Raw genomic sequence first — 11,671 nt, 5'->3', positions numbered from 1 at the left:
AAGCTTATTAAATTTTGTCTGTCTTGTTTTTTTTTTTGTTTTGTTTTGTTTTTTTTTATATTAGTAAACAGAAATCAAATTAATTTTACAAAATAGAAAAAATATTCAAATGGACATTATTGAGAAACAGTCGAGTTTTCCTCAAACAGAGAGAATGGATAGCATTGGAAAAGACTGCACCCCTCTTAAACACAAGTATGATGATTGTTTTAACAAATGGTATTCTGAACAGTTTCTAAATGGAAACTGGACAACACCAAATGGGCAACCCTGTGCAGAATTATTTGCTGAATACAAATCATGTGTTGTGGTAGGATTTGCGTTATTTGTGTTTATGTCAATGTTGTGTGATTTTTCTTGTTTGATTTTTCAGTCTTTTTGATTCAGTTTTTTAAAACTATTGTTAGAAAACATTGAGTGAAAAAAATATTGAAATTGATGAAGTATTAAAGACGATACTGGGAACAAATGTAGAAATGCAACCTCCTCATTCATCTGACACATGATCTTTTTTGGAGGTAGGGTGGGGGGGGGGGGAATAATTATTTTATTGCAAACAATTTGGTTGTTTAATTTTTGTATTTTTACTTTTTTAACTTTTTAATGATTTTCTTTTACTGATAATTTTTCTTTTTCCTCTTTTAAGTTGTAAATCTCACCATGTGGAAAACTTATCTGAAGCTCGTGAAAGTGAAATAGCACTGATTTCAAGTTCACACAGCAATTTCGATACAAACAATTTTCAATACTTATTTAAGTTTGAAAAGTTTTTTTACAAAGATTTTTGTACTGTCTAGAACTTTTTGAATAAATTTAGTCCTTATAAAATTGAGTGAATATAAAACAAAAATAGTTAGTAGTAATATAAGTTAAAAATTAACAATTTAAATTATAGAATAGAATAAATTATAAAATAATGTGATATTTAAACTGGTAAGTATAAAGTGAGTTATAAAAAAATTAACTTTCCTTTTTTTTTTTTTTTTTTTTTTACATAAGGCAAATTTAATCATTTGTATAATCCATGATGCTCCTTTTTGTTTGATTTGAAAAAGTCTGCTAAAGAATGCCTTTTTTAAAATAATAGCATTATGTTATTCAAAATTAGTTTAAATAAATTAGTTTTATAGAAGAATTAAAAGAAAACTAATTAAAATGTCTACAGAGGAGATCTTGGATTTAGACGTTGCTCGTCAAAAGATGAAGAAATGGAGAGATGATGGTTACCGCAATAGTGATGAGATTCTCAATCTTGGAGAGTGCATAATCTTAGATCATGCTAATAAACTAGGTGATGAACTGTGGTTACTTTATGAACAAGTTTGCATAGCAGCTTTTGACTGTAATCGCATGGAATTAGCTGTTAAATGTCTCCGTGCTCTAGATAAACAGTTTCCTAAATCAAACAGAGTATTGAGACTAAAAGCAATGCGTAAAGAAGTTCTAGGTCAATACAATGATGCAAAGCAAATTTATGAAGTCATGCTTGAGGATGACCCGGCAAATCTTTTGATTAGAAAGCGCCTTATTGCACTTACAAAAATTCATAATGATACTGAAGAAACTATTTCTGCGTTAAATGCATATTTAAAGGATTTTATGGGAGATCAAGAAGCTTGGATGGAGCTAAGTGAGCTTTACATAAAGCAGCAAGAATTCTCAAAAGCAGCTTTTTGTATGGAAGAGGTAATGCTGTCTCATCCACATAATCATTTATACCACCAGCGATATGCAGAAATCCAGTACACCATCAATACACCAGACAGCATGGAAAAAGCTAGAAAGTACTTTGCCCAAGCTCTTAAATTAAATCCTAATAATGTACGTGCTCTTTATGGATTATTTTTAACAACAAATTCAAGCATAGCTAAAAAAGGGACAGATGCTATGAAAACATATGCTTGGACTGCAGAAAGAATTATCAGTATGTTCAATGGCAATGTTGGGGAGCATCAGAAGCGGGCACTTACAGAAATGATGGATAGTCTTTCTATTTCAAATTAAAATTATTTATTATGTATATGAGAAAATAACAACTCATAAATAAAAAGTTTAGCTATAATTTTTATTTCAATCTGTAGTTCCTCAAACAATCAAAGTATTTTGTTTGGATTTTTTTTATTAATTTTATTTTCAAAAGTATATCTTCTTTCAAGAGGCAAAGGTGATGAAATTACTACACTTTTCAAATAAATTATTTTTATTTAATTTTTTTGTATTTTAATCATATTATGTAAATTTTGTGTTTTTCAAAGTAGCTGCAAAATACCTGACGGCTAATTCTAAGTTTTTGAATTCACAACTACTGTTATATTTATTGCATTTTTATTTCTCCATGAATTTCATCTGTTTATTTAAAAAATTTATAGTTTCTAAAATATTTTTCATGGTTCCTAATCTTTTTTTGTGTGGAGTTTGCTCCACTTTTCCACTTTTCTTTTTGTAATTTCTGCTTTAAATTTTTTTTTGCTCTGTTATCTTTAATGCTAAAATTAGAAAATGGCAGCCTTTTGTTTGATTTGACATTGCATTACATTAACCAGTTTGTTTTGAAAACTCTGCATAATAAACTTTTGATTAAAAATAGGATTTCCCACAGAAACTTATGTTAAATAAATCAAAAATGAAATTGTATAATGAGATTACATTCAAAATTGCTGATCCAGATCTTGCAATCTTTGTGGTCTTTAATCATTTTTTAACAATTATATTATAATTAAAGATTTTACTTAATTACAAAATAATTGTTAAATTTTTTTCTTCTCCTTTAGAGTTTAGTTAAAGCTACAAATTTAAATGTAGTTTCACTGCTTTGGTATAAAGATGTCTGCAAGGTAGAGAAATTTACTTTTGAAAATTTCTTAATTTTTATGTTATTTCCTTTTTCACCTACTTTTCACTGACTTTCTTTTTTTTACCGCCAATATTTAGTAAATTTAGTATTTTTTTCTCTAGAAAAGGTGCGGGTTCACGTTTAATGTGTCCAAGTCATCCCAATGCTCCATTAGTTGAGGATTATCGTGCTGGTGACATGGTCTGTCCTGAATGTGGACTTGTTGTTGGTGACAGGTTTCTTTTTGTTATTTTATTTCTATTTTTGTATTTATATGAACTTGCTTTAAGCAAGTTTGTATAAATATATAAATAGACGTAAAAATGAGCAAGTTAATAAGAGCATTTGGAGACACAAAATGCTGCTTGTCTATATGTTACAATTGTAGGTTAATTTTATGACAATGGTCGTTTTCATTAAAAAGTTGTCAAATAGAAATGCAATAATTTCTAACCAAAAGGTTTTCAAATAAAAATGCAATAATTTTTAACCAAAAAAAAAATGCAGATTAAAAAATAATAAGTAAATAAAAATAAAATTAAAAAAAAAAAGTTTTGAAAAAGAGAAAATTTTTGTGACATTTGCAATATTTTTTTGTGAGGGAGAGATGTGTCAGATAATTATCTGAGGATAACAAATCTTGTCTGAGGATAGTAAACCTTGTTGGAGGATAATAACTACCAGGCCATTTCTTGTATTGTTAACTAGCAACATTAAGTTCATAATAGATTTCTATACAAGTAACAATAATTAGTTTTTCGAAGATAGTAAAATTAAGTTTTTGTTTACTTTTTTTTTGTTGAATTTTTCTGCTTTTATTTAGAGTTATAGATGTTGGTAGTGAGTGGCGAACCTTCAGCAATGAAGCAAATGGAACTGATCGGTGTCGTGTTGGTGGTGGTGAGGTATCATATCAGAGACTTTTAAAGATTTTACCTTAACTATCTTTAATCAAATAATTTGGTCATGAATGTTTTTGGGCTTTGCATTATCAGCAGTAGTTAACTGAATATTTCATGATTTAGAATCCGTTTTTGGATGGTACTGACCTTTCAACTATGGTGGGTTCTGATCGAGCCAGTGGGTCTGGGCTGGATTTAGCAGGCTATGCTCGATATCAAAACAGAAGTGGTGTAAGAAAAAATATATAATATTAAATAATGTATCTAAAATACTGCAGTATAACTATTTAATACAACAACTTTTTACTGCCTGATAATTTGACGTCAAGCAAGGACGTTATGCCGTAAAGGTAACATGATTTTGTATATGCATTAAAACACATAAATTGTATTGTTATGTAAATTTTGAGAATCTACATTTGATAGATAAGTGGATCCGACAGAAGTTTACTTAACGCTTTTAGAGAAATACAAACAATGGCTTCTAGAATAAACCTACCTAAGACAATAACAGTATGATCTTTATTCTTTTTATTCAGTTTATTTTTTATTTATCTATTTAAATAAATACATCTTTATCACAAAGTTATGAGATCTTAGTGCATAAATTACCAAATAGGTTTGAATACAGTACAATCTCTCTTATTCGAATCTCCTTAATTCGAAAACCTCCATAATTCGACTAAATGTAAAGTCACCGTGACATGCGCTTAAGAAACTCTTTTGTTTAACTTTATATTAGGGGTGTCCCGGATAGGTTATCCGGCCGGATTTGTATATTATCCGGTATCCGGTATCCGGCCGGATAATAAAATTATCCGGTCGGTTATACCGGGTACTTCATGTTTATCAATAATAAGAAAAAAAATTATATAAGCTATTGCTGCAGTCTTAAAGATACACAATTTAACCATGATCAAATCCTTTGGTAACTGACAGAATGACAGAGCCTAGAGCACAAACTTTAATGTGTTCATCTTTTTGAATAATCTGATAATTAATTAATCTAAATTAAATTTAAAAAATGATTCAATAAAATATCATTCAAATTGAATTAAGAACTAACTGTACACAAGAACTACAGATTTTATCACTCATTTGTAAATTTATTTGCATTATGATGTATAAATAACAACATTTCTCCGCGTTGAGGTAACAGCCTTGATCGCTTTTTCTCATAAATATTTCCATATTCAGAAAACAATCTCTCTGAAAATACAGAAGATACTGGTGGTGCTAATAATTTAAGGGCTAAATTTTTTAGCAGCGGAAACTTTTCTTCATATTTCCAATAATTCAAAGCATCATTGTTTTTATCTATAATAGATTGACTAAAGAAAACATCAACTTCTTGAGCAGCTGCTCAAGAAGTTGATGTTTTCTTTAGTCAAGAGAGACTTGATCTGAATTATATGACTATCATTTTCTGAAAAATAATTACAAATGAAATTACAAAATAGGAATTTGGTTATTATATTTTATGAAATAAGATAAAATTGGCAAAGCAATTTTCATAAACAACTTACAAAATTTTTAGAAGTATTAAATAAATATAACACTAACATCTGTTATCAATAATATACAGTAATATGTCATAAGAAAATAATAATTGAATGAATTTTGATAATAATATTAATAAAAATTGATATTCTTATTTAGTCTTTAAGTACTATTAAACGACAAGTTTGTTGTAAAATTTCTTACAAACAGAAAAAATTTCTTACCTCCATTTCCTTCATATTCTGCAAGTTCTAAAAAGCAAGAATCAAAGTCATTTTCCGTCAAATCAACTTTCTTTTTTTTGGCTCTTGGTATTAAATGATTGGAACAAGTAGCAATATTAATAACTTCTGGTGAAAGTTCATTTTTATTTCATTGATTTTTCACTACAGCCTCTAATAGCATTGATCTGGCTTGCTCTCTTTTATCAATAGGAAGAAATTTGAGCTTGTAGCGAGGATCAATAATGGTGGATAAAACATATCTCTCATCATTTGTAATATCTAGATTATCTTGAGAAAAGAATCTCTTATTTAAAGATGCTAAAAGATGTTTTGTTATTTGAACTGTATCATCTTTTTGACCAACTTTTGATAAAAATCTTTGTAAAGTACATATATTTGGAACAACTGTTGACAAACTACAAACATCAGAACTCATAAACTTAGTAAGTTCATAAAAAGGTTTCAAAATATGCAATAGACTTTCAATGAATTTTCAATCATTTGATGTGAATGTTGGCAGCTCATGATCAGCTAAATATATTTGAACTGCTCTTTTAAGTTTCTGAAGTCGTTCTAACATTAAGTATGCACTATTCCAACGAGTGGGGACATCATGCACTAAAAGTAAAGGTGTTTCATTTTGTTGTTGTTGTAATAACTTAAATTCTGTACATGCCTTTGATGAATGATTAACATAGCCTGCTATCCTACGTGCTTTAGCTAATAAATCTATTACTAATCTTTGGGATAAAACTGCATCCTTAATCACAAGCTGTAATAAATGAATTGTGCAATGAACTGATGTTATTTGAGCAAGTTTACTTCCTAGAGACAAATTTGCAGCACCATCTTTAAATAAAAGATGTCTTCTTTTTGAATTAATTTCCCAGCTTTCTAACGTATTGATGAATTTCCCAGCTATATTTATTCCTGTGGGAGATTCTGGAAAATGTGAAGCATAGAGTACAGCATATTTGCGTTCAAAAGTATTTTTATCCAGTGTCCTAATAAAGAAATAAATGTTTCATTAGATGAGGAACAACTCCAAATATCAGAAGTGAAACTTATGGACTGTGCTTTTGTAATTTCATTAAAAACTTTCAGTATTACTGAAAATGATGGATTTATTGGTTTAATGGCTCATTTACAGCCTAGGTATTTAATCCCAAGCAGACATTTTTTTTCAGAGAATGCTCTTCCTCAATTGTATGATGATATAAAGAAGAAAGTTTTTAATGAAATATTGAAAGTCAAAAAGCAAATACATAAAAAAATAGCGATCATCATGGCTATTTTTTTATGTATTTGCTTTGACTTTTCATTATTAACATCCCATATCTTTTTTGGTGAAATACTATCTTCAATAGACATTTGTTTTTTCATTTCACACATTTTCTTTAAAATTAGCATGCTACCTTTTGAACGTTCTTGTGGAATTGAAGATGCTGAAGGTTCAATATAATTTTCTCTTTCCTCTTTATACAGTTTTAAATGAAACTTTTTGGCGTGATTGTGCAGTTGGAGTTGTAGAAAACGATTTTTGACCAGAATTATTAGATCCCCTGCTTATCTGCTTTCCACATGGAATGCAAATTGCTATCGATTCAGAAGGGTCATTTATTTTAAAAAGCTTCCAAACAAATCTTGTGATTGTAGAACCTTTACCGTTGTGATATTTTGGAATATTTGGCTTAAAAAATTACCTGTTATAGACTTTGTAAATAAAAATTATTCGGCCGGATAATCTTAAGATATCCGGTATCCGGCCGGATATTTAAAACAAGCTATCCGGGACACCCCTACTTTATGTAATTCGAATCTCTATAATTCGAAAACCTCCTTTTCGGACCGTTTAGTGAGAATCTCTCTGTAAATCGATTTTTTTATTTTCTGACGTGTAAAAAGCTCGTTAACCGTTGAGTTCTTTTTTCAAATTTCGAATGTTTTGAGTTTTTGAAAAACGATTAACGTGAATTATCTTTTGTTTCAAAAACGTCATGGCATCAAAGAGACCGCATAAAGAAACCAATTTAAAGCGGAAACACGATGTTGTACTAGAATTGGAGAAAGGAAAAACAAATAGAGGTTTCGAAAATCTTTGATATTCCACCAAACATTCTTTTAACCTGGAAAAAGAATAAAAATAAAATCTTTGACGCTTTTCGTCAAGGAAATTTGGCTAAACGGGTGCAGGTTGATACGTATTATCATGTCAACAAAGCTTTACTTAAATGTTTCAAACAAATGAGCTTATATTCAAAAAAGGCGATCTACAATTACTGAGTTTTTTTTTTAAATAAAAAAGTTTAAAACACATAATCTCTATTGCATTTAGGCCTAAGAATCACTATTTGTTTGTTTTTTCATCTCTATTTGTAGTTTGACCAGAATATTTGAAAAAAAATCAACTTTCTATAATTCGAAAATCTCTCTATTTCGAACTTTTATTTTTCCCCATGAAGTTCGAATTAGAGAGATTGTACTGTATTTAAAGATTCATTATAAATGTTAGGTCTAAATATCAAAACTATATTAAGAACGCTCAGCATATTTTTAGCGAAAGATTTTTAAGACTTTCTTGGTAATCTATGTTTAAAACATTGCATTTAGGATCGTTCAAATCAGTTATTTAAACAAGTACATGATCAGAAGAGTTTAAAAGGAAGAAGTAACGATGCAATTGCATCTGCCTGTTTATATATTGCTTGCCGTCAAGAAGGTGTACCGAGAACCTTCAAAGGTTCGTTGCGTTACATGTGTATAGAAAAACGCGAGACACTCAGCCATCGTTTTTAAATATGCAAAATGTCTGTTGCTGTTCTTGTTTTAGTGATTTTGCTTTATTCGTAGAAATTTGCGCGATCAGTAAAATTCCTAAGAAAGAAATCGGTCGATGCTTTAAACTGATACTAAAGGCGTTAGAAGCAAGCGTTGATATAATAACATCCGAAGACTTCATGGTAAGTGTCGAAAAGTTTCCTTACCATGTGAGATTACCATGTGAGATTAGAAAAAGGAATAATAAATTTAAGAAATTTTATGTTCCTCCTCATCAAATTTGTATGAATATTTATTTATTATTTAGTCTAGATTCTGCTCCAACTTAAGTCTCCCTTCGAGCGTCCAACGCGCAGCAACTCATATTGCTAGGAGAGCTATGGAACTCGACTTAGTGCCTGGGTATGATCGTTGATAATTTTGTTTGTGCTTAAAATAGATTATTTGATTATTCCTTTGATTTTACAATTTTATCAACAAATAGGAAAAGTGTTTTCTTCAACAAATAGGAAAAATGTTTTCTTCAACAAATAGGAAAAATGTTAAATTTTCTTTTTCAATAAAAAAAAAATCAAATGCTTCTTTGAATTTAAAATTTCAGTCGAAGCCCTGTGTCGGTCGCAGCTGCTGCTATATATCTTGCTTCACAAGCTTCTTCGGACAAAAAGTCGCAAAAAGGTATTTATAAGTACTTTTCAGAGAGGAAAAAAGTGTGTGTAAGAGAGAGGAAAGGTTGTGTGTCTGAGAAAGAAAAATTCTCATCGTAAATATCTTTTAAGGCAATTTACTTACATTATTTTCTGTCATTTTATTTAATAGATATCGGAGATAATTTCGATCATTTTATTTGATAGATATTGGAGATATTGCTGGTGTGGCTGACGTTACAATCCGCCAATCGTATCGTAGTTTAGTTGTTCGAGCTGCTGATTTATTTCCTCAAGACTTCGTGTTTCATACGCCGATTGATAGGCTGCCCACTAGCTAGTATTAAAATACAATGATACAGACATATTTTCTAGCATATCGATCACTTTTTTGGTTCCAGTTGAAAGGAAACTTGTAAACCGTCGTAGAAGTTTCGAGAAAAGACATACGAACGATTAAGGTCTTCACAGGACGTTTAAGTTCTTGATTGGACACTTTTACAGAGATTGTTTTGTCGAATGCATTCACCGTAAAACATGCAGTAATAAGTTTTTATAAAAAAAATCCATTGACAAGAGTGAGAGACCTTTTCAAATGAAACCTTTTTAAATAACTTTGAAAAGGTTTATTTAATGAACTTTTTAAAATAAACCCGAGATGAAAATAAATTTTACCAATTATCCTGTGGGAAAAATGTTAGTACCAAAGTTCTTTCGCTAGTTTCTTGTTTCATTTGAAAAACTTTATTTTCCAGTTAGATAATTTTAAATCTTTCTATTTCTGTTGTTCTTATTGAATTTGTTTTGCTGTTAAATTTTCGACAATTATATAATGCAGAGCAGCAATCTGTTGAGAGAAAAGGTGTATTTAAAAAAAAAAAAAAAAACTTAAATTTTTTCTCTTTCTTAAAAGTAAGAAAGATAAGATAAATAAAAGAAGAAATATTTTTTCAAATTTAAAAATTAAAATGTTTTTTTTAGCCTTCTTCTACTAAGAAAATGAGTTTGCGTGAGTTATCTCCTAAGCTGGTTGTTCTGATATGCTTTTTTGCCTGTGGCTCTTGGGTGGCCATAAACGGAATTTGGGTTGAGTTACCGATTCTTGTCACCAAATCTCCGCAGCAGTGGGCGTTACCGTCATATTTGACTGTTGCCATTCAGTTGGCGAACGTTGGCCCCCTTTTCTACATGCTGTGTAACAAGTTAGTTCGATTGAGAGGCAGGGCAATAGTTACCGAAGTTATGGCAATATATGTGATATTAGTTATTGGAGTTCTTGCCTCCGGTCTTTTAGCGTTTTTATGGGAGAAGACAACGTACTTAAATGAAAAAGAGTACAGCAGCAGTTTGATTGTGCTCGCGTTTTTCCTAGCAATTGTGAGCTGCACCTCTTCAGTTACGTTTTTACCATTTATGGCAACCCTTCCGTCTCAATATATGATTGTTTTTTATGTGGGAGCAGGTCTAAGTGGACTTCTACCCAGCATAGCTGCTCTAATACAGGGGTTGGGCCGTGAAACATACGCTTGTCAAATAAAGGTGTTTCAAGAAAATGTTTCTCAGGAAATTATTGCCTCAAATTTTTCTTTGAAGCGCAGTTTCGTCTTGCACAATACAACCAAGATTGTTCCCTACTTTTTAGATGCTTATACAAATTTTAACTTCAGGGAGTTTTTCTTATTCATCACCGTTTTGATGATAATGTCACTACTTTCTTTTTGTTTTCTCGCACGTGCCAAACATGCGGCTCGACGAGAACGTTATAAGTCTGAGGACTCTCTGAACAAAATGACTCTCACTGTAGATGATAAACCTCAAAATAGTTCTCCGGCTCCAATAAAAATAACCGTAAAAGAGCTTTGCTTGCTTTTGATTTTAAATGTCTTAATGAATGGGATTACGAACGGAGTTTTGCCAGCGTTACAGTCTTATGCTCTAATTCCGTACGGTACAAAAATTTATCATTTGACACTAACTTTATCGGCTGTTGCGAATCCGACTGGTTGTTTTCTATATTTCTTTTTTGTAATTGATTCAGTAAAAGCGATCGTTTTTGGAGTTGTAATTTATCTAATATCCGGAAGTTATACAATTGTCATGAGCACTTTAAGTCCTTGCCCAATCTTGAAAGACAGCGCTATTGGTGGGGTTTTAGTGGTAAGTATTACTTTTTTTTGTTTATCGTTTTGTTGTCGTTTCTCTTTAATAATAACACAATCTGATGAGTTTAACTTGAAACAGATGATAATTACGGTGTTTGGTGTTGGTTTGGTGAGCTATTTAAAAACAGCAATAAGTTCAGTGCTCCGCAATAATGGGCATAAAGCTCTGCAATGGTGTGGTATGACAATGCAAGTCGGCTCCTTGTTTGGTGCACTCGCCATTTTTCCTCTTGTGAATGTGTATAGCATGTTTAAACAAGCGATGCCATGTCATCAATGTGACTGAATCACATTAAGAAATTTTTTCATGACTTTTTTTATAGATATTTATGCTGTTAACAAACATATACAAGTATTATTGTATACACATAAAATTATATATATATATATATATATATATATATATATATATATATATATATATATATATATATATATATATATATATATATATATATATATATATATATAATTTTATGTGTATAGAGTAATATATATTATAGTAATATATATATTTAAGTTTATATATATATAAACTCTAAGGAATTGAATTCTATATGTATATAGTTCATTAGGCTTACTTGTATAAGAAATCAGTGGCACCCTTTGGATATATAATAGAAAA

General features: G+C 30.2%; 4 protein-coding genes across 4 annotated transcripts; all 4 read left to right on the top strand.

Annotated features, from left to right (window-relative positions):
- Positions 1-35: 35 nt before the first annotated feature.
- On the top strand, positions 36-799 carry LOC145181912 (uncharacterized). Its single transcript, XM_080057108.2, has 3 exons — positions 36-310; positions 408-518; positions 647-799. The coding sequence occupies exons 1-2, from the start codon at positions 110-112 to the stop codon at positions 504-506; spliced, it is 300 nt and encodes a 99-aa protein (XP_079913234.2). The 5' UTR covers positions 36-109; the 3' UTR covers positions 507-518; positions 647-799.
- A 279-nt stretch (positions 800-1,078) lies between these two features.
- LOC145181799 (ER membrane protein complex subunit 2-like) lies at positions 1,079-2,155 on the top strand. Its single transcript, XM_080056964.2, has one exon. It carries the CDS (start codon positions 1,156-1,158, stop codon positions 2,002-2,004), a length of 849 nt encoding a protein of 282 aa, XP_079913090.2. The 5' UTR covers positions 1,079-1,155; the 3' UTR covers positions 2,005-2,155.
- A 522-nt stretch (positions 2,156-2,677) lies between these two features.
- LOC145181910 (transcription initiation factor IIB-like) lies at positions 2,678-9,662 on the top strand. Its single transcript, XM_080057106.2, has 10 exons — positions 2,678-2,834; positions 2,956-3,069; positions 3,657-3,738; positions 3,859-3,966; positions 4,162-4,248; positions 8,070-8,199; positions 8,310-8,419; positions 8,545-8,639; positions 8,839-8,915; positions 9,092-9,662. The coding sequence occupies exons 1-10, from the start codon at positions 2,824-2,826 to the stop codon at positions 9,223-9,225; spliced, it is 948 nt and encodes a 315-aa protein (XP_079913232.2). The 5' UTR covers positions 2,678-2,823; the 3' UTR covers positions 9,226-9,662.
- Positions 9,460-11,437, top strand: LOC145181908 (riboflavin transporter 2-like). The gene is made up of 3 exons (XM_080057101.2): positions 9,460-9,580; positions 9,866-11,041; positions 11,126-11,437. Exons 2-3 carry the CDS (start codon positions 9,884-9,886, stop codon positions 11,330-11,332), a joined length of 1,365 nt encoding a protein of 454 aa, XP_079913227.2. The 5' UTR covers positions 9,460-9,580; positions 9,866-9,883; the 3' UTR covers positions 11,333-11,437.
- The last annotated feature ends 234 nt before the right edge of the window (positions 11,438-11,671 follow it).

This window comes from Hydra viridissima, unplaced genomic scaffold (assembly GCF_058129835.1).
Source record: "Hydra viridissima isolate aposymbiotic clone 2 unplaced genomic scaffold, HvirCarnegie_v1 scaffold_10, whole genome shotgun sequence".
Classification (NCBI taxonomy): domain Eukaryota; kingdom Metazoa; phylum Cnidaria; class Hydrozoa; order Anthoathecata; family Hydridae; genus Hydra; species Hydra viridissima.
This window is presented reverse-complemented; position numbering and strand designations above follow the sequence as displayed.